The sequence below is a fragment of the Pseudopodoces humilis genome, chromosome 10 (genome assembly GCF_049639895.1).
Source record: "Pseudopodoces humilis isolate 2021_Gansu_Grassland_sample_001 chromosome 10, ASM4963989v1, whole genome shotgun sequence".
NCBI classification, from domain to species: domain Eukaryota; kingdom Metazoa; phylum Chordata; class Aves; order Passeriformes; family Paridae; genus Pseudopodoces; species Pseudopodoces humilis.
In genome coordinates, this window is record NC_142209.1 from 6,480,209 (window position 1) to 6,503,331 (window position 23,123).

At 44.8% G+C, this 23,123-nt stretch overlaps 1 protein-coding gene across 1 annotated transcript; it reads left to right on the forward strand.

The window, feature by feature from the left end:
* The first annotated feature begins 311 nt into the window (after positions 1–311).
* RNF2 (ring finger protein 2) lies at positions 312–22,131 on the forward strand. The gene is made up of 7 exons (XM_014260020.2): positions 312–513; positions 14,884–14,972; positions 15,577–15,737; positions 16,982–17,197; positions 17,960–18,232; positions 19,103–19,274; positions 19,702–22,131. The coding sequence occupies exons 2-7, from the start codon at positions 14,886–14,888 to the stop codon at positions 19,801–19,803; spliced, it is 1,011 nt and encodes a 336-aa protein (XP_014115495.1). The 5' UTR covers positions 312–513; positions 14,884–14,885; the 3' UTR covers positions 19,804–22,131.
* The last annotated feature ends 992 nt before the right edge of the window (positions 22,132–23,123 follow it).

Genomic DNA, 23,123 nt, shown 5'->3' on the forward strand with positions numbered 1-23,123 from the left:
AGCTTTTCCTTAAACACCTCCTGGGACGGTGACTCCACCGCCCACCTGGGTAGCCCTTTCCAATGTCTAATCACCACTTCCGGTAAGGCATTCATGCTGATGGGCGACCTGAACCTCGCCTGGCACAGCTCAGCCGCCCCCGGCCGGGGAGTGCGGTCAATGGAGAGGGGCGGTGGTGCAGAAGGAGCCCCATAGGACGCGGTGCCGCATCCCAGGAATGGGAATGGAAAAGGAAAAGGACACGGAGCACTGGCGGTGGAGGTGTGGACAGGGCGGGGAAAGCAGCGAGCGGCCCCGGCGGCCGCCGCGCCCCGGCCCTGAAGGAGGCGGAGGAGGGCGCAGGGCGGCCCGGGCGCGGCGGTCCCGTCCGCGCTCCCCCTGCCCAGCCCCGGCCATGAATATGTAACTCCCCTCTATTTCCCGAGCTCCATTGCGGAGCCGCCGCTCGCCATATTGTGCTGCGGGGGCTGCAGCGGCACCACCGGCCACGGACCGAGGCGGCACCGGCGGGCGGTGAGCGCGAGGCGGGGCCGGGGGGGGCAGCGCCGCCACCGCCAGGACTCACTCTCCTTGCGGGGCTGGGGCGGGTGCGGAGCCTCGGGGGGCTGTGCGCGGTGTCCGAGCGAGGCTGACCCATGGCGGGGAAGCGGTGGGGTGGCTGCCAGGCTATACCGGCGGGGCGGGGATCGGGGGTGTTAGGGAGGAGCCGTGGCCAGCGGCCCCATGGCAGCCTGGAGCCCACCTCCGCCCCCGTTGCCCCTAGCCCAGCCGTGCTGTAGGGCTGCGGGGCACCGAGCTGCCCCAGGACAGGCGTGCGGCTGCCGAGCCCGGAGCAGCCGGGGTATACATCTGTACACACATACCTATATCTACGCAGCTATCTCCCTATATATGCACGTACGGGTGTATATGCAGGTGCATGTGTGCAGCTGCACGCCTGGAAGCCGCAGGCAGAGGTATCATACGGCTCCATCGCAGCCGCAGTACCGCAGTACCAGCCCGGCAAGCGCGGCACCGTCACTGCCATCCCCGGCAAGGAAGAGCTCACGGATACGGCCCCGAGCTGCTTTCGCTGGCTCTGCGGATCGCCCCTCTGCGCAACACGATCCTGGCTGTGATTTATAGCTCGGCCTTCCCGGTCTTTTGTCTGTCCCGGAGCCCGTGCCGAGCGGTGCTGGCTGGGCGTGATGCTCGCCAACTGGGGCTGGGAGCCACCCGGCTGCTCCCGGGAAAATGTCGCTTCCCACAGGGCAGCAGGTGCAGAAGGACGCTGTGTCGGGAGCTGAGGATGTGCCTCCTCCCTCCACATCGTTCCCACTGCTTCCCGTACGAATTTAGCACGTGTTTCTTGCCAAGTTTTACGTTCTGCAGTAGCTCTCCTGGATCACTTGCCTTCCTCGCACCATCCCTGTGGCACCGTGCATCTATGAAACAAGCACTGAGCAATATTCTTCTTGGGATTTTTGTAGGCTGTTTTTCAGACTCTCTTCTATGGAAAAATAATTCGATCAAGTGCCTAATTCCACAGAAATTCAGAGAACAGCTAGTGGAGGAAGATGTTTTCCAGTATGATAATTCATAATCCAGCCCTCTTTGGAAGTGGTTGTAGCTCTGTGTGATAACTCTGCATTGCACATGGGCTTTTAAGGATTAAAGGGAGTTGCTTGCATTTAAGAAAATGTGTCTGGTATGCGGGTGAAATTATTATTGCTTGGGGAGAATTCTTTAATTGAGTGTCATTCATTCAGTGTCAAAGACACTGCAGGAGTTCCCTGCAGAGGTGCTCTGATTTGTGTTCATCTGTGTTTCCATTAAAAACTTGCGTAATGAGATAATTTGACTTTCTTATACATCATGTCAAGCTCAGAGCTGACATTTAGTTGTCAGCGAAGACAGAGGCACTGACTGTGACAGCAGCAGATATAGATGAGTAGTATATTTTGCATTAAAAAATATTAGAATGACTAACTTTATCAGTTGTGTGGAGACGGGAGGAATTTTCATTGGACAGCAGGAGCTGAAGTGTCAGGTACAAGTTTGTGGCTGGGTGTGACTCTGTTACAGCACCTTTCAGCAATGACAGACAAATTGAAAGCATCTTTAAACTTCACTGCCCCCATGAATTGTCACTCAGAGTGTTTAATAAAAGCACAGTCACAGTGTTTATTAATATTGTTGTCTGCATTGAGGTTTGTGATAATAGAGGGACACAGACTTTGTAGTGGAGGTATTTTTTCACTTCTTCAATGGCTAAAATTGTTGACATTTGGCTTTAAAGCTCTGAAGCACCAGCCTTGCTGCAGCTGCCAAGAAAAGCACTTTCTGTCATGTCGTGGAGGTGAATAATACACAGGTGCCAGCAAAATTGCATGGGTTTCCCTTGTTCAGTGATGCTTTGTGTTTTAGGAGTGATGGGTGGTAATGGGCTGAGTATAAAGACTTGGTTGGGCTTATTGGGTGATTGAAGCAGAATTCTGGCGTTTGCAGTGCTCTGCTTGTCATGGAGTAGAAATACAGGATATGGGAAAGTCATCAGTCTTATATGTGAAATAGATGTTGGGCTAAGTGAATTTCTTCATCTTTCTTTTAACTCTTTACCTTGCTTACAAAAAAAATGTAATGAGGGGAGGGAAAGGAGCTTTAAAAATGAGACTTTAGTCTGCAACTGCTCAGTTGTATTTTTCTTAGAAGGAGCATTGGATCTCCTCTTACTGAAGCACCAGCTCTAGGAACATGCATAGAAGAAGCATTGGAGTAAAGGAATTACTTTGACTTTTTTTCCCCCTAAATACCTTTTACCTATTGTTTTCTGAATCGGTCAGCAGTTTAATAATGATGCAGACAGAGAGTAAAGAGATTGGTGAAGAGCTGCTGTTGAGCCTCAGCTTGCTTCTGCTTGGTTTTCTGTTGATACAAATATCTGTCTGCCAAAGCTGACCTTAAATTCTTAATTTTCAGAGGAATGAGCAGCATTAGATATTGTGGAGCTGTTTAGACTTGTTGTGGTGGAGAAATATTTTAGGAATTACCCCTGTCTGCTTTCCCCCCACTTCTGGACCCTGGAGCTCTCTTGCAGACATCAGGGAGTTAGCAGTAGTGTTCTGCTAACTAATTAAAACCTAATCATTCTTTACTCTTCATCTCTTGGGAATAACATTGAACTGTTTTGTGTAATTATTGGGTTAAACTGTGTTAAGTGTTTCTCCTGTAGTACTGTTTACAAAATGGACAGTGTTGCTTGTGAGGGAGTCCTTGAAACACAAATTGTTTGCTGTTGCCCAGTTTTAGGTGAGAGCTGCCTGCTTGCCAATTTTGCTTTTATGTATTTATTACAGCTATTATGTCAATCAGACATAAAATGACTTGAGTCTTTTTGTCTCCCGAGTGTTGTGGGGGAGTTTATTTTCTGTTTATTAATAACCAAGCTGTGTTTTTGTCCTCATCAAGAGATTTTTAGCACTGTTGGCTGTGGCTTCACTGCCAAGTGGGAGAGAAATCCTTGTGGCACTCTAACATAGCACTGGAAAAGCTGTACATTCAGGCATATTTTCTGGTCTGACATCTGAGAATTTCTTCCGCAATATCAATTCAATAGAATGCTGCTGCTTATTGACATATTTGTTACTAAATGGGATGGTCAGTAGGTGTGCTGTGTGTTGAAGAGCAAGGCAGGTGTCTGGCTTGATATCATCCTGGTAGCCTGGGGAGAGCAGTACACCCAAATTTCAGTGTATTTGGCTTCAACTTTTATGATGTTTCTTAAAATTTGCTTAGAAGTGTCTTTCAGCACAGTACCAAAGCAGCTGTCCAAGAAGGTGATGAGCAGGTTTTCACGTTTTTTTGCTGGTGGGATGAAAAATAACAAACCATGTTTGTTTCCCAGTGAAGTGGAAGCAGATATGTGCTGGCTCTTCAGGCACTGAAGTTCAGGGTCTGGTGTGGTTATTTCAACATGCTTTTGGTTTTAGACTGTCTTGGAAGGAACCTGGAATCCTACACATTCCTCTGGCAGAACCAGTCACAGCATTTGTGAAGATGCAAAAGTTTCTGAATTGTAGTGCACAGATGTTCATAGAATTTGTGTTAAAATGTGCAGAAAATTTAAAGGCCACAACAGAGGTACTAAAATGACTAAACTTCACTTTCCTGATTGAAATGCTCAAGTGTTGCTTTTGACAGCTGTTACTTCAAGGACACAGCAAGAGAGTGGTTAGCCTCAAAAAAATGTGCCAACAGAGCAGGGCAAGGAAAAATTAAAAACTAAATCTCATTAAAAATATCCTAAGGCAACAAATTAATTGTTTGTACAATTTAGTTGCTGTGACCAATTCAAGGTCCTTTTCTGGAGTCTGAAGCTTTGCTTTTGTTTGCTCCCAAAAGTTTTCAGTGCTTTATCCCTCCTGTTCTAATCTGATACAGCACTGAAATTAATTTTAGAAAGGAACTCTGTCTTTTCTTCTTCCCAGCTGGTTATTAATTCTGAAGTCCAAGGTAAATTTAAGAAATTAAGAACTTAATTTTTGAAATTCACCTGACTAGTCACACACATAGCGTACAGTAGCATGCTTCATAATATGAGAAACTTGGCATAAAATCTAACAAGTGGCAGATAAGATCACAACTCTACTCACTCCCTCAGAGTTCTGCTTAATATTGTTGCTTCACAGGGCTAAATTATAGCTTGGTAATGGCTGTTTTCCTTTTTATATGAATTCTTAGCGAAGGTCTTTGGCACATTTGAGGTCAAGTGTTTGCCTGATCTATTGGCCCATGTCAACAGTGAAAAGTTGCTGTTCCTGTAACAGTTTTGGGTTTTGTTTCTACTCCTGGCAGAAGGCATTAATGTTGTAACGTATTTTAATACTACTTTGGATGAGATGTAGGTGGTGTGAAAGGCTAAGTTCCAGGATTTGAGCTTTAATGATTAAAATAATCTTACTGCCTGATGCATTAGTGGGCAGTGTTTACTTTTATGTGTGCATGTCTGTGTGTGTGTACCAAAACCTGAAGTTTTCAAATTAATCCTTCAAGATTAAAAAAAAATCTAAGCTTTATAATTTAGGACTAGCCTGGGTTTGATGTGTGATGAGTTTGAGCAGGTGAATTCTGGACTCCTTAGAGGCAACTGATGATATAGATAGTTCTCTGGAAATGTCATGGTATTTTTATGTATTCCAGTTTTTCTTGCTGAGGAGATGTTCGGGAGTGTAGGATAGAGAACTGGGAATGAGGTGCTGATGGTGAGGACTGAAGGTTATTGACGGGAATTGAATGATCTGGGACGTGGTGTGAAAAAGCCACTGATGCATACAGAGTACAGACCTTGTTCGAATAAACTGGAATTTGAGCCTCAGCTCCACAGGACAGATGTACCTGGACTCAGGGTGCTTAACTGCTACTATACTTTCCTGCTATAAAGAGAAGCATCAACCTAAAATTACATCTTTGTGTCATGTCCAGAAATACATGGCTGTTCCAAACACTGTCATAAAGCAGCCATAAAACAGATCAAACAGGAGTTTGATTAACAGTTTAATTTGGTACTTTATTTTTTCCCTGTTCCCCTTGACATCTAAACCAGGAGGATTATCTCCCTTTGGACACTGCTGTCAGTATTGGATTCATGGAGCCCTTCCAGAGGTGTCCAGATGCACAGCAGATGGTTTGTGTGAGGTCACACTCCAGTGTCTTCCGGCCAGGAGCAGTATCCTGACAGCCAGATTAGAAATGCTGCCCAACTCCATGAGTTGATCCATCTCAGGGCCAGGGAACTGTGAGTGGCTGTTATCTGGAAGATTCCATATCTCAAAGGCAAAACATTTTCTTGTGAGAATAAATACAGCCAAGAAGCTGTAAAAGACCATATGCTTCCAAGCCCATGGGTTTCAGAAATACCAGTATTATTTTTTCCCTCAGTCAGATATCATCTGTCCAGCAGCCTCCCGGACATTCCATAATCACAGCATTAGGTGTTGTTACTTGCTTTTAAAGGGAGGATTTTTTTTAATGTTGAAGAGAAATTAAGTTAAGTTTAGTTTATCGGGAAATGGGAGTTTGGGACTAGTTATCAGGAAAATGCAAACCTCTGCTGTGGTATGACTGAGAGGGACAGTCATGCTGGAAAAAGGTCTTTAGTGTTACCATGGTCTTTAGTGTTGGGGCTGTTAAACTGTACTGGTGCCTTGTATTTCTCTGCATTCCACGGTTTTATTGGCTGCTTTGGGACATTTTTGAGTCTGTGGTCTTAAATTAATGATACATCTTTCCCTCCTGGCTGGAAGTGCTCTAGGGCAGCACTGAGGTTGTTTCTCTTTGCTAACTGCTCTTTATAGAGTGACAAACCTTGGATTTCTCAGTATTTTAAATGTAGAACTTGGCACAGTCTTGAGTGTGGGGCACGTTTGTCACTCGCGTATTTACAGATAGTCCTACTGCATTAGTAACTTCTCCATTGTGCCAGTCACCCAGTATCTGACATTCAGTGAGAGTTTACCTAAGGAAATGTAAAATTTGTGTCTTAATATTAATTTGCTGGTTTTTTATAGTTAAATTGTTTTCTCAGCTATAGTGGGGCCATATTGATATAATTGATCGAAACATTTGAATGTTAATCTCTTCATTTCCTTCTGTAAATAAAATAGGAAAATAGGATGGCAGGGAGCCAGGTGCAAACACTGGTAAATTTGGATTGTCATAGTGGTTCTCACATGTTTAATTTTCAGCGAGCATCACTTCAGTTGTAACTGGAGTTGGAATGACACAAAGTCGTTGCTGGCGGTCAGGGTTGTAATCATGCAGGTGCTTTTAAACACTGCTTACCAAAGCCAGCTCAGGGATCCCTGACATGAATCCGATCCTTGTCTTACTTCCCGGCCATGCTGTTGCCCAGCAGTGGCTGGTGGGATGTTTCTTTCTCTCATAGAGCATGGGTCAACAAGATATTGATTCATAAGAGGCAAGGACCACATGGTTTTAAAACTGGCAGAGTAGGTTTAGATGGGCTATTGGGAAGGAATTGTTCCCTTTGAGGGTTGGTGAGGCCCTGGCACAGGGTGCCCAGAGAAGCTGTGGCTGCCCCTGGATCCCTGGAAGTGTCCAAACCCAGGTTAGATGGGGCTTGGAGCAACCTGAGATAATGGAAGGTGTCGCTGCCCATGGCAGGGGGTGCAACTGGATGAGCTTTAAGGTCCTTTCCAACCCAAATCATTCCATGATTCTATGTTTCTTCTCCCTCATTTTTTATCTGATTCAGAGTTTCTGTCCCACATGCAGTCTGAGGGTGTGTTTGATTGTAAGCTGTACGGGTAGAAAGGACAATACTTGTTAATTGTTACTGGATTTGGTTTCTGAAGCATGTAATTGGTATGTGAAGTTTTAGCTTCATATTTTGTATTAATTTGCCATCTTTTAACATTAGCAGTCTTTTAATTGGAGGTGATTGTGCTTTTGCTTTTGGTGATTGTGCTGCAGCAATTCTGGCTCTGTGGAAGTGCTGCAGACTACTGCATTTGAACCATAGCAGGCATTTACAAAGGATCTCATATTCCCATCAGTATTAATTGATAAAGTGTTTGGTAATAATTTTGAAATTAGCCCACCAATGTTCTTTCAGGTGTTCTGTGAATAGCTGGAACTGTTCACTTGATAACACTGATGTTTAATCTCTACCTGATCCTCATGAATTTGCAGCTTGACAGCTATTCTGCACCATTTACAGCTCCATTCTAAGTGCTCTTTTTCTTTAGTATGTGGCTGTGTCATGAGTTCGTGGAGGAAACTCCAATTTTTAAGCAAATTTGCTGAATATTCTTTATAACATAACAGGTATCTGAGGGCCCAATTCCCTCGTTGCTGTTTCTCCACAGTTCAAACAAATGGATTCTGTTTTGTATAAATCTGGTGGTCACTGTTGTCCCCAAAAAGCCTTCCGATTTTTCTTCTGTGGGTAAGGAGAATGCTTATAGGAAGATATTTGGTCACCTGGATTGTAGGTGTGTGGACAGGAGAAGGTCATGTTCACCTTTCTTGGGCTCTTTGTTGTGGCAGTGATTTATTGGCTGGCTAGCGTTGCTGTTGGCTTCTCTTGTCTGTCACTGTCTACACAGCAAAACTAAGGATAAAGCTCTTGGATAGTGAGATAGCTCCATAGGATAGTGAGATACCTCTACAGGATAACTCCATAGATTAGTTTGGATTGGAAGATACTTCCAGCAACCATCCAGTACAACACCCTGGCAAAAAGCAGGGCCAGTTGGTCAGATGGGTTACCACCACATCCAGTTGAGTGTGACTGTGTTCCAGAGTGGGCATCCCACAGCCCCTCTCAAGTGACCTGTTATTGGTGACCCCTTGGCTGTGGCTTTCTGCTTTCAGGTAGGATTAGTTTCCCCTGTGGATTCTACTGCTTAGCACTTCTTAGTTTCTTCTGTCTGTCCATATGCCTTTTGTCATAGGAAATACTTTCTCATTTTGCATTTATTACATTAAGTAATTGTTGCTTTATATCTGGCTTGTGGTGGGAGCCCACAACACCTGGAGATTTTAAATGGGGTTTTGGTGCCTGTAACAGTTGATCTGATGGATAACAAGTCTCTTGGATTCCTGCAAGGCTGATAACTTGAACAGTGCATGTAGAAGCTGCCCTACAGAGCCATCGTGCTTTAATTGCAATGCTGAACATCAGTCCCTGAGGTTGGATTTGTTGTCAGCATAGATCAGGCGTGATTGTGTCAAGAGAAGATGATTCTGCTCATGGCTCATAGAATATTGAATTCAGTTTGCAAATAAACATGAAAACCTTCTGGTAAGGGATGTATTGATGTTGAAGTTGATTGGGAAGCCAGGGCTTGATGGCTGAATGAGCTAAACCCAGTTCAGTAGGATCTTCCTTTCTTGACTTTAGCCCCTTCAGAGATCAGGGTATAACTAAAGTGCAATATAAACTCTGCAAGAGACAGTTTGAGGAGTGGTGACAGTAACAAGGGATGGAAGGCACAGCCAAGTGAGTGACATCCTTGTTCAGGACCACTGAGGAGGGATTTCCAGAGCAGGGAACAAAAGGAGCTCCAGGCCAGAACCCAGTTTGGCTGTTTCCTGGGGGACTTTTGATCCAGAGAGGAACATAATTTCAGGGTGAATTAGATGATAATCTAGTACCAGTTGTCCTAGATTACAATTGGATATAAAACTATCTGAACTGCCAGGGAACTGCAGGGAGGGTTAATTCCTTCAAATAGTGTGTTTCTGATTGTGTGATTTTTCAAATCAAGCTCCAAGCCAATAAGTAAAACCAGATAAAAACTTGAATTTCAGAATGCTTTAATTGAATCATTTGAAATGAATGTTTGAATTGAGTACTCTTGAAAATGTGCAGTCTGTTCCCAATACTAGTCATAGTGTGAAAGAGAGTAAAATTTAAAGCTCTAAACCTGTTATACTTCCTAGTTAACTGCACTATGAATATCTGTTTTTAAATGAAGTAATCCTTAGGAATAAAATCCCCAAATGGTTGAAGTTGCTGTTGTATTTGGCACACTGAATAGCGGTCTAACTCTCCTACTGTTTGAAGTCTAAATATTTACCTTTTACATGTCGGGACAGAAATCAGTTATTTCTAAGATTTTAATACTCTCTAAAAATGTGTGTATTTTTTTTTAAAGAGACTGATGCATTTTTTTTCCTCATAAATGTTTTTTTTCCATGAAAGTATCACAGAAAGTTGAATGGGGGTGGTGTGGTTATGGTCACACCTGACTTGGGTTTGTGGGTTCTCTCTCCAGCTGCTTGGTGCCATTCCAGAGTTTCTGTGGTCTCAAGGTGCTGACACAACCATGCTGCAGATGCTCTTTAGCCTTTGCCTGGGCTAAACCAGGCTTTGCAAAGCATTTTGGAGCATAATCCAGGTTGTGGGGAATCCCTGATGGTGTCCTCTGCTCCCTGTTTAAAGCAGGACCACCATCAAGGTTAGTGCTGGGCTAGAGCTCAGGAAATGTTACATATTCAGAACTGACACATTTTCAGCAATAGTACTAAGGAGCTGCTACTCATTGGTGGATCTGAGGGTGGAAACCTGTGAAAGGTAAGCTGGGATGGGCAGGAGCTGAGAATTGGTGGTGCTGAGCTCCTCCTTTGGCTGCCCACAGATCTGACTGGTCTGCTCTAGGTGCTGCCAGCTGGATTTTATTTTTACTGGACAGCTTCAGGAGTGGAATATCCAAATGCTACTTCAGTCATGACTACATTGGAGTAAATAATTGAGTATATTTCAGTGTAAGAGGTTCTAAAGTGGGTGTGGTGTGTCAAGTGTGGATCATTGGTTGCTGGAGTTTTTTGTGCAAGCACATTTGGATGAAGGACATCCCAGCATAAATTCCCCAGTTAGTGAACAGGCGGGAGATCCAAGGGCCTTTCAGACAGTGTATTCCTTACTGTTATGTTTTCCTGTAACTGCCTGTTTTCCAGTGCTTCAGGAACAAGACTACTTTCTTAAATTTTTAAATACCAACTGGTCTTCTTAAAAAAAAAATGAAAAATTGTTGAGGTGTAATATGTTGGTTTATCAATCAGCACTACTCAATCATACACTGTGTATCCTGTAATTATGGAGATTGTGCTTGGGGATTTTGATGTGCCTGAAGACTGAGTCAGTCTGAAGGGTTGCAGGGGTCCATATAATATTCATTAAGCTGGTTTTCTTAATGGCTGACATTACATATTGTCTTAATGATTGACAAGAATGGCCCTCTGGCCACAGGATTAATCCCAGCTACTACTACTTGTTGGTGGCTCTGTGAGAGAGAGGTTTGATCTGCTAGAGGGCAGGGTTAGATGGGATATTAGAAAGAAATTTCTGCCTATGCAGATGGGGAGTCCCAGGCACAGGGTGCCCAGAGAAGCTGTGGCTGCCCCATTGCTGGGAATCTCCAAGGCCATACTGGATGGGGCTTGGAGCAACCTGGGATAGTGGAAGGTGTTCCCTGCCCATGGCAGGGGGTTGAAACTGGTTGATCATTAAAATCCATTCCATTCCAAATTGTTCTCTGATTCTATAAATGTGGTTTCACCCCAATAAGCCTGTTTTTCTGTGTCTGGTTGCATTCCTCTTATATCCAGAGGGAACAGACAAGTCATAATGGTAAAAAGACAATAAAAAGTCTAAGATTGTGGTGTGTTAGAAGTTTTTTCAAGAAAGGCTTACAGGGATGTCTGACTTCATGTTGTTCCTGGTGCTCACATGTGTGACCTTAGAAGAAATCCCACCTTTGTTATAAAGTGGAAAAGATGTGAAATGTTGAACAGGTGAAAATTGGGTATTGTTGAGGTGAAACCTGTGTCATACTGTGAGCTGGGAAAATTAGTGTGAGAAACCTGTCATGTAATACTTTCTTGCAAAACAATGCCAAAAGTGATGCAGAGGAAGAGTGAACTATGCCAGTGATTTCAGGAATGTGAGATTTCACTGGAATAAATTTCCAGACTGAAGAGCAAATGTGAGGTTCGACATTTTTTCTCTATCTTCTGTCCCTTTGCCAGTAGTAGTTAATAAGAAGTCTGTTGTACCTTCAGTCTAGAAACTTTATACTTCATATTTTTCCCTCTGAACACAGTCAAGAACAGGAATATAATCTTCCTTCAGCTCATGAAAATCTTCCTACTTCTGTGGCTCTAGAAGGAATCAGCTGGTGTGACCTGAGCCATGCATGATTTCCTGCTTTGAATCTAGTAGCAGTGGACTGTCCTAAAAGGAAACTGAAGAGTCAGCTAAATGTAGAGGTGTTTCCCACCTCAATTTCCCCAACAAATGGAGAAGGTCATTCATTGATGCAACATCTGAAGAGATGGTTCATGGACTATGGTTTTGTGACTGCTGGTTGGTACTTGGCGACTGTTACATGGTCAGTGCGATTCTGGCTCAAAATGCGTCTCCTGACTGTGGAGATGGGTGTTTGATCCTGGTGCCAGCTCTGGATGTTGCTGCATTCAATTTCAGCAATGTGAAGAAACACAATCCAATCTGAGAACCACCAGTGCTAGAGGGAAGAGAAGTCAGACCTCATTCACATGCATTTTTCAGGAATGATATAGATATGGAAATTGTAGGGGATCATGGCAAAAGCTAAACAGGCTTATTTATTAATCATCAAGAAGAGTAGAAACTCCATGGAGCATATTTTGATTGTCTTTTTTTGTTGATCCAGCATGCTTGGAATTCACTATGTTTCTGCTGCTCCTCAGATTTCCCTTGCCAGAGGCAGAGGAGGTGTTTGGTAGTGACAGAATGGGCTGTGTGGATCTCTGCAGCTTTTTCCTCTTAAAATTTGAAAGTACTATTACTGTAGCCCTTAGGGTGAGAGTGAAGCACTTGGTGTCTCAGATGAGAAGGATTTCAAGTAAAGCATGTCAGTTATTTATCACAATAGCTGTACAGTGTCCTGTGCAGAGTAGCCTTGGGCTTGTAGGCTTGGCTGCAGGATAAATTCCAGGCTCACTGAGGCTGGAAAAGACCTCTAGATCATCAAGTCCAAGCTGTGCCAAATCCCTACCATGTCACCACCACCAGAGCACTGAGTGCCACGTCCAGGCCTTACTTTGATATCTCCAGGGATGGGGACTCCAAACCTTCCCGGGCAGCCCCTTCCAGTGCCTGACCACCCTTTCCAGGAAGACACATTGGTGTTAATGTGGTTGTTGTGCAGATGGATGAGTTTGGTGATGGCCTGGCCCCCAGAGCTGCTGTTCTGTGTTAGCAAGGTGCCAGCGCATGAGTTCAGGTGAAGAGTTACCTCTGCATGCAGGGGCTGTCAGGACGAGCTCTTCTCTCGGGTGTGGAGAGTAGGCTCATGTCTGGGACAGACTAGATCCTCTGGGACTCTGCTGTCTTGGTCCATGTGCTCCAGCAGGTTTTGGCAAGGGTTGTGATTAGCAACTTCATGAATTTCTTTCAGCAGCTGAAATTATGGTTAATTGAATGTGTCAGCTTTAAAAGCACACAAGAGTGGTATCCAGTGCAGACACAGAATGGTGTTTGGCCTCTGTCAGAACAACACATAAAAAAAATTCTTATCCTGAAGCACTTAGCTTCCTGTACACCTCGAATTGCCTTAAATATTAATGGAAATTAGAACACAGAGAAACATTCTTTCCTTTGTTTGCTGAGATGTGTCACTTAATGTCATCATTAAATTCATACCACTGAATAACTGAAATAAAACACTCAAGAGTCCTGACAAGACAGACCAGTGCTTCAGTCTGCAGCTGGGGATGTGGTGGCTTCTCACCTTTACTGGGTGGTGAGGTCTTAACTGGACATGGGAGTTTTCTGATCCCCACAGGGGAACATGTCTCTTGTGACAAGTAAACTGTGGTTTTAGGGCACAATATTTACACAGTAAAATTGGAGTTGGAGATGGAGGGGGAACGGCTTCAGACTGTCAGAGGGTATGTTTGCATCGGGTATTGGGAAGAAATCGTTTTTTGTGAGGATGGTGAGGCCCTGGCGCAGGGTGCCCGGAGAAGCTCTGGCTGCCCCTGTCGGTGTCCAAAGCCAGGCTGGATGGGGCTTGGAGCAAGCTGGGCTTGTGGAAGGTGTCCCTGCCCGTGGCAGGGGATTGGAACTGAATGATCTTAAAGCTCCCTTTAAACCCAAACTATTCAAGGATTCTGTGATTCTACGTAATAGACATAATAGTGGATATGGCTATTTTATGTCAGGCTTTTTTTCCCCTCCTTCCTCAAAAAGAAGAAAAATACGAAGTGAGGAAACTCTGATTTTTGTGCCTGGATAAAAGTAGATCTAATACTCTGCACAGGTTATCTTGCTTTTCCCTTCACGATTAATTAAAGCTTATATAGTAACCTTGTTCTCCAGAGAGTTTGGGCCTTTTCATAAAGAACTTAATGAGCTGGAAAATGGATTATAATGTATGTGATAGATGCCAATAGAAAATGCATTTGGCTGCTGAATTAAGGGTCTGGAAACCCAGATCTAAAAAAGGAATAAGAGAAAGCACTTCTACTTCTTCCACCTAGAAAAAGGGTCTGAAACTGCAGTCTTGCCACTTACATAGTTAAAATTATTTTTTTAATAATAGAAGTTTTAATAATAGAAGTTTTTTTAAATAATAAATTTTCCTGCTCAAGGCAGGCATTTTTTGAGTCACAGGAAGCAATGCCTCCTCTCCCCCAGCATAAAAGTGTTTTCTGTTCAGAAACATCATCTTCTTCTGTTACTTTGACCAGACTTTTTCACATCTGCAATGATTCTGTGTGGCAATTTTGCCTCATCTCATACAATAATACTAAAATTTTAATGGAACAGCGGTGCAATTTCTCTGGGTTTTAAAAATTATTATTAAAATTATGCAGTGACTGGGTTTCTTATGATCTTTCAGTATCCTTCAAACTTCTGATATGAAAGCCCATGGGATGTGTTTTGAGGAAGAAGGAAAAGCCCTTGTGGTGTGTTCAAGTGAGCATGTTTGACTGGTGTGCTGTGTCCTGTCTCATTTTGCCCTTCCCCTTGGTTTAGGAAGCAGACCCTGCTTGATCCATGTGCATGTTTGGAAGTGGATGTTTTAGGAATATTTTCCACATCAGGTGGTATTTGTGGCCCATGTTCTCTGGCTTTCAGTTCATTGTCACTTCTGTTTAACAACTGAATTGATTTTTGCCAAGTGTTCATGGCTGAGCAGCTCCCCAAGTTCTCCTGGAGTGGAACAAGCAGGGGATTACTAATGTGTGATACAGCAGAGCCTGGTACATGGTGGGGACAGGTGTTCCCTGGAGCCTCTGCTTGGCTGGACACACACTGCTGCAGCTTGGGAGAAGAGAGGATCCTGAGCTAGACACACGTGAGTGCTCAGCCCATGTCCTTTCTTTCCTCAGCCATGTCTCAGGCCGTGCAGACCAATGGGACGCAGCCTCTGAGCAAGACCTGGGAGCTCAGTCTGTATGAGCTGCAGAGAACACCCCAGGTAATCACAAAACCTTAGGACTGCTGGGCTTGGGAGGGACCTCTGAAGATCACCCAGTCCAGCCCCCTGCCCAGGCAGGGTCGCCCAGAGCAGGTGACACAGGGGCACATCCAGGTGGGTTTGGGATGTCTCCAGAGGGGAGACTCCACACCCTCCCCGGGCAGCTGTTTCAGGGCTCTGGACCCTCCAAGGGAAGAAGTTCTTCTTGTGTTGAGGTGGAAGCTGTGTTTAGTTTATGGCCATTGCTCCTCATCTTGTCACTAGCACCACTGAATGGAGTCTGGCACTGTTCTCTGACACCCCTTGGAGATACTTAATGACATTCCCTTCTCAGTCTTCTCCACACTGACCAGGCCAAACTCCCACAGTCTCTCCTCATCAGAGAGATGCTCCAGACCCCTCATCGGCTTCATGGCCTCCACTGGACCCTCTCCAGCAGCTCCTTTTTTTTTATTGTGTCCTGCGGGGCTGGCAGCATTGGTGTTTTGTGTGCTTGATGTGTTTGTGTTGTTTCTCTTTGCTGTGTTTTGTTGGGTAAAACATGCTGTCTCCATGAGAAAGAGACTCAATCCCAGGAAAGAACCTTTCTCTTCTTTGCTGCTAGGAAGCCATCACAGATGGCCTGGAGATCGTGGTGTCCCCCCGGAGCCTGCACAGTGAGCTCATGTGTCCCATCTGCCTGGACATGCTCAAGAACACCATGACCACGAAGGAGTGTCTGCATCGCTTCTGTGCTGACTGCATCATCACTGCCCTCAGGAGCGGGTCTGTGAGCACTGCCAGGGGACACTGCCAGGGGACAGGGCCAGGGGACAGGGAGGGAACATGGCCAGGGCATGGGGGGGGTGGACACTGCCAGGGGATGGGGGGGGACACAACACTACCAAGACATGGGGAGGGGACACTGACAGGGAGGGGTCACTGCCACGGCATGGGAAGGGAACACTGCCAAGGCATGGGGAGGGAGCACTGCCAAAGATGGGACACTGCCGGGGAAGAGGGATGCTGCCAGAGGACATGAAGGGGATGCTGCCAGGGGCAGGGATGAACACTGTAGAGGAAAGAGGGCTTGGACAGTCCACTGCACTTGAGGTGGAAGTGTCTTCGGCAGGGGGGCAAGGGGGCGGTTGATGTAGGACAGTTACTGTGCGCTGGGAGTTTCTGAATGTGCAGTACACCTTTCAAATCCTGTTTTTTCATGTTCAGCCATCTCTGGAAGACAGATCAAATCGCTTCATCATGAAAAATCATTTCATATTTCTGTTTCTTGTAAGGAGTTGAAGTCCTCTTTTGTGTTCTTTTCTTCTTAGATCCAGTAACAGTAAAACAAAAATACACGTTACTAACAAAATTTGGTTTAATTTCCATTATTTTTTCTTTTTCTAATAATACATTTCAAATTATGTGGCCTTCAGCCATTTCAAATTATGTGTCCTGTGGGTGTTAGAAATCATGGAATCATAGAATCCCAGAATAGTTTGTTGTGGAAGGAACCTTAAAGCCTATCCAGTCCCACCCATTACCACAGGCAGGGACACCTTCCACCATCCCAGATTGGTCCAAGCCCTGTCCAGCCTGGCCTTGGACACTTCCAGGGATCCAGGGGTAGCCACAGCTTCTCTGGGCACCCTGTACCAGGACCCCCCAACCCTGACAGGGAAAAATTTCCTCCTAAGACTATGCCTTAGTATAATTTCCACTAGACATCCATTTTTTCTAGGTAAAAATCCAGCCAGAAAATGAAAAGAAGAGGGGAATGTGGGACTTTTGATCTCTTCAGTCTAAATAGTTTGCTCAAACATACTTTAAAATAAAAGAGCAGCAGGGATCTTTGGGAACTTTAAGTGTCTCCAACTACCTGAACTGTCAAGAGACAGAAGCCCCTTTCCATATTTACTATAAATACTGAGTCTTAGGGAGTACTTTGAGCAAGAATGGAAGCAACAGGGCAGAGTTGTATTACAGCTGGAGAGTTAAGTGTTGTTTGCTTCCTTCTTGTCCATGTCCAGCAACAAAGAATGTCCCACATGTCGCAAAAAGCTCGTTTCAAAAAGATCCCTGCGGCCAGACCCCAATTTTGATGCTCTCATCAGTAAGATTTACCCGAGCCGGGATGAGTATGAAGCTCATCAGGAGAGGGTGCTGGCCAGGATCAGCAAGCACAACAACCAGCAAGCCCTGAGTCACAGTATCGAGGAGGGATTAAAGATTCAGGCTATGAACAGGTACGTAATCACCTTGATTGCCTCTAGCCTAAAAATACAATGCCTGTCCTCATGCCTTGGGTAGCTTGAGAATCTTCTCCTCTCCTGTGATACCTGGCAAAACAATCTCTAACCTTTAGTAAAAGAATTTTTAACCTTTTGTCTACTATCAGAAATCTCTGTATCACTCCCTGCAACATCTGTGGCAGCCTGATAGAAACTTCAGCTTAGTTTTACCAAACTATGGCTGTCATGTCTTAGATAAGAAACCATAACACCATGAATACTGTACCAAAGTGCTACCCTTACATGCCAATAAATGCACAGAATACCAGGACTTGGGGCTTAGTTGTGACTTAATTCATAGGTGGGATGGAATCTGTGTTTACACCATGGTGGAATTCCAGATGTGCATTTAAATCTAAAAGGGACAGCTAGGAGAGAGGTCCCAAACTTTGCATGATAAAGCATGGTGTGATTTAATAATTCTAATCACATGTGGATCCATGTTTGGATTAAAACAATGGTCTGCAATTGCCTGAAAAACAGCTGTGTGAACTTAAAATAGTCTTAAAATACAACTAAAAGGTGTTTGAGGGACATGAAAAAATGAATAGTTCTGTCTATGAGTATCTTTTTATACAAAAGAATTATTATTACTAATTTTTTAAACTTTAAATCTCCCTGAAATGTTTAGTGCTTCTGTGTGCACATGCCTATCTGGGGAGGAGGTGTTGAGGGTTCTGGATGGGTCAGGGTGTATCTCTGCCTGTTTTTGGCTAGGTTGCAGCGGGGCAAGAAGCAGCAGATTGAGAATGGCAGCGGGGCCGAGGACAATGGTGACAGCTCCCATTGCAGCAACGCCTCCACACACAGCAACCAGGAAGCAGGGCCTAGCAACAAGAGGACCAAAACCTCAGATGACTCTGGGCTGGAGCTGGACAACACCACCACCACTGTGGCCATAGATCCCGTGATGGACGGGGCCAGTGAGATCGAGCTGGTGTTCAGGCCTCACCCCACCCTCATGGAGAATGATGACAGTGCGCAGACGAGGTCAGTGCCCCCATGCCACCTCCAGGTATTCTGCTGCTATTTCCCGGTGCTTTGGTTTTCCATCATTTCTTGGGGCTTCTAAATATCCATTTACTTCAGTCATAGCACATCTTGTTTAACTGTATCACAGGATGGTTTGAGGTGGAAGTGACCTTAAAGCCTATCCAGTGCCACCCCCTGCCATGGGCAGGGACACCTTCCACTATCCCAGGTTGCTCCAAGCCCCATTCAGCCTGGCCTTGAACACCTCCAGGGGTCCAGGGACAGCAACAGCTTCTCTGGGCAACCTGTGCCAAGGCCAGGTGCAAATAAGCACTCTTCCCTTCTTTCTGTTCCAAGTCAGGTAGATGGCACTGCTCACTATCATAAAAAATACAGTCATAAGCTGTTTTAAGCCTTGGATCACAAATAAAGGTGTTTTTAAGTTTTTCTAACATTCCAGTTCACTAGTGGGATGATGGTGTTATAACAGCCCCTTTCTGCTTACTCTGAGATTCTTTGGGAATAAACAAACCTTGTATAAGCGTCAGCAGTTTTTAGAGCAGCTCTGTGTCAGCATGATTTGCAGGCTGGCAGCTTTTCATCATTTTTTTGTTCATAATCCCAGTCCAAGCACAAATTGCAAGTTTTGTCTCACAGCAGAGAGTCAGAGAAAGAGTAGTTTTATGGTGTCTCCTTGGGTCTTTTCTTGGCTTTCTCTGCTGATGAGACATCTCTCTGTGATGGGTGTAAATCTATGCAAAGTTTCAGCCGGGAACTGTCTCTAAAGGCCTTTTCACAGCTAATGTTTAATACTTGGGGCGTTGCAGATGGGTTTTCCCACAACTTCGGCTCAGTCATTATTGGTGATCTGTGTGGCTGTTGTCACAGGTACATCAAGACCTCAGGCAATGCCACGGTTGATCACCTGTCCAAGTACCTGGCAGTGAGACTGGCCCTGGAGGAGCTGCGGAGCAAAGGTGAATCCAACCAGATGAACCTGGACACTGCCAGTGAGAAGCAGTACACCATCTACATCGCCACTGCCACCGGCCAGTTCACTGTAAGCACTGCACTGCCCCAGTCAGCTGGCTAACCACAGCCCTGCATGCACATCTGTTCTAAACACACTCAGCTGGGCTCTTCCCGAGCTGGCTCAGGGTAAAATTCATGGCACCAGCTTATTTAGCAGCAGATCAGCTGCTTTTTGGCAAAAGCTTGGTTGTAGAAAAAGAGGCATAGAAATTATCTGGGCAAAATGCAGTGATAGCAGAAAACATGATCTGGCTTATGCCATTCTTTTCCAATTAAAATTGAAGAGGGAAAAATACTACTTCACTTGAGAATATTTGTGGTTTTTAGCTTGTAACTTGTGCCACATTTTTGGTTACTTCTTCAAGTCAACACACTTAAATATTGATTTAAGTAGCCTGTTTTACAGCACAACATCAGATGACCTAATTTGTTCCCATTTTGCTGTTTTCTTCTAGGTGCTAAATGGGTCCTTTTCCCTGGAACTGGTCAGTGAGAAATACTGGAAAGTGAACAAACCCATGGAACTGTACTATGCCCCCACCAAGGAGCACAAATAAGTGCTGGGTAACTGGGATGGAACTAACTCTTTTTATAGCTATGACTTCTTTAATATTAAAATAAGGCATCACCAGTATCTTCATGGACAACACATGTGGTGCCTTCAGGCACTCTCAGTATACTCAGTAATGACTAGACAGTATTCTGAGCTGTATTTAATTTAGTCTTTGGGTTGAGTTATTTGGTTTTTACCTAGGAGACTAAATGACCTTCTCCAGTGCATTCCAGTGTTTGAGATGCTTTTTTGTTCCTAATGCATGATATCTGATCCAGTGTTCCGGTTTGGAATGGCTTTGTTTTGTCCAGGTAAATCTGGATTTCTGCTCCATCAGACACAGTTATAGTAGCCTCTGTGAAGTGTAGAGTGTTGGATGGCCAAGGAAGACTGTTCAATAGTAGCATAGGCCAAGGAATATGTTAAATGTTGGAATTTGGTGACTGTTATCCATCTGAAGAACTGATTGGTAGAGAATGGATTTGGGATAGTCTTGCAGCTAGAGGTAATCTGATTCCCTAGGAGAAGTTCATTAAGACGTTTTCTTGTGAACAAACGTGAATTTTGCATCTTGTGGGAGGTATTGCTGCCCATGGTAGGGGCTTGGACCAAGATGGTGTTTAAGGTTCCTTCGAAGTCCAGCCATCCTGGGATTCTGGGATTCTAAGAAGAGCTGCAGTGAGAAAACTGACACTTTAAAACTTTGCTATTTACAGGGCTTAATTTAATATTTTAGTGCAAGGTGGTTAATCAGTTTGGTTTGGTTTTGTTTGTAATGGCTATTTTAGTCAAAAAACACCCAAACACCCCAAACCCATAACTCTTCCCCATGCAGGACATGTCAGTCTTGATTCCTGCCTGGCCCCTCCTGCAATGTTGCCCTGTCCTCACTGCTGAACTGAAGGAAATCTGGATGTTTTATAGCCCTGCTATGTTCCCTAGAATAGGATCTCTGTTGTGAATGTGCTGTAAAGAACTGTCCAGAAAACATTTTGTTAAAGCAAATCCCCCAGATTTCCAGCACACAGCCATCAAAATGCTTTGCTCGGGGATTTGTACCACCCCAGCAGGGACCTTTTCCCGGCATCAGTGTGAGTAGGGAAGACTTTGACTGTAAGCTGCTCCAAGATTCTACTTTTGTTACTTTGCCATAGCTTTAACAAACATGGCTTAGCACTTTGGAAGACAACTTCAGTACTTGACAAAGTTTACCATTTAGTGTCTTACCTTTAGGCTCAAGTTTCCCAACATGGGCAGTGGGCCATGCTGTAAGGCATGCTGCTAGTCATTTATGTGTACAGCCCCTGTACCCTGACTTTGGACCTTGCTGTGGCTCTGAGAGGGCAGCTTGACCTCTCCCATGTCCTCTCTGAAGGGGAGCTGTCACCAGGAGGTTCCCTTTGCTCAAAGACTTGCTGATGAACCCTCCCGTTTGCCCCTGAGGCTTGAAGCAAAAGGTTGGTGGTAGGTGGGAAGCACCAAGCTTTACTCCACAGTGTGGTTTACACTCCTCCTGTGTCCTGCCTGGACTCCCACTGGCTTTGGCATGTGATACAAAAGTATTCTGCTGCTTGGGATTTTCCTGGGAAGGATTTGCCTTTCCCTGGCTCTGGGCTTTCCTAGCACTTGTAAATAGCGTCCCTTTTGGCTGCTGTTCAGATCAGCTTTATCCTGCTGTGAAATCTGCACAGGCTTCTCTGATTAACTTAATTATTTCCTCTGACTGGAGAGCCTTGGGCTTTTGTGACATGAAATGAAAGTGTTCAGGCCCAGAGCACAGAAGGGCGGCTGTTAGGGACCTGTTTTTGCTGACTTTGTGAAGCGTTGCTGTATAGACTGTAGTGCATGTCCACAGAATATAATGGGGGGTGGGGGAGTGGCTGTGCTAAATGCTTTGAAGTTACTGGGGAAACTTCTAGATTAGTGCCAGCATCCCTCCTGGGGGGAGCTGAGGGGAGGGACAGTCCCTTAAGCGAGAGAGGTGTTGTGAAGCTGAGCAGTCTGTCTAGCTGTCACTTTGTCTCCAGTTCTTTTGAAAAGCATGGGAGAATGTGAAGCTTTTTATATTCATGTTGTAGTGAATTCCCTGAATATTTATGTTCTTTAAATATTATATATATAATGTAGTTATTTGATTAAACCATTGATTGCACTGTGACTCTTTAGTGCTATAAACTATTATATTTTCAAAATGCCATTACTATTCCCCCTTTTAAAGGCTATGTTCTTTTTAAAGTACATAATGTGTGTTACATACGGGTACGCCTAATATCCAACTAAAGTCACACTGAAATGCTCAAATTGACAATAAAAGCAAAAATGTTATCAACAACCTGTTGGGAGTTGCAGTGCTGCTTCCTCTTGTGGTTGATAAAGGACCCCCTTTGGGCAGTGTTTGTGTTCGTGCTGCAGTGCCTGGGGCTGTGCAGGTGCAGCTCAGCTCCACCAGTGGTAGCTGTTACAGTCCCTGAAAGCAGCTCAGCTCCTGAGCCTTGAGTGAGAAATAGGGGCACACAGAAGGTATCAGCTCTTCCACTGACCTGTCACAGGTGCTGCTGTTCCAACCAGATCCTGCAGCCTGAGGAAGGGGATGAAGGATTTTCATAGCACTTGTGTTAAACCCAGCAATTTTCAGTGCATTTAACTCTTAGGCAGCTTAAGTCAATAGCAGCAGAGAGCAACTGTAATGAACCCCCTTCAGCTGAGGTGCATTATTTAGAGATCACGTTTCGTTTCCTTGTTTTCTCTCTACATTTACCACAACTGTTAACCAGAGGACGCAGCTCGAGTTAAGAGGCAATGCTTGTGTATGCCTGGAGTAGGGTTTCTTGAGATGTACTGAACATGAGCACTCTCTGAGGAGATCCTGCTGCTCTCTGGGCCACCACTGCTTACCCAGATTGTCTCTGAACAGCTTAAACTCCCAGAAAACTTCCTTTAATCACAGCTAAACAGGAAACACCCCATGGGTAGGAGGATATGTCCCTCAGGTACAGAGCAGTAGTACAGAGCAGTAGAGGTTGCACTGTACTGCCCACACTGGTAACTGGATTAAACCTACAGCATAATTTTTGTATTTCTTCTGGCATTTACTCTCCATCCTGCTGTTGAGCTGATGGCCTTGCACTGATTTCCCTCAGTCTTTCAGCAGTTGATCAGTTGTGATTTTCTGTTCAGGACGAGCCACTGGCAGAAACACCTTGGTCCAGCAAAGATTTGTTTAAGGTCTGCTATTGGTGCCTGGCACAGCACTGGGTACTAGCTGCTCCAAAAAGTGACAGGGAACGAGCTGTGACCTTGCCATCACCTCCTGCATTATCCTCA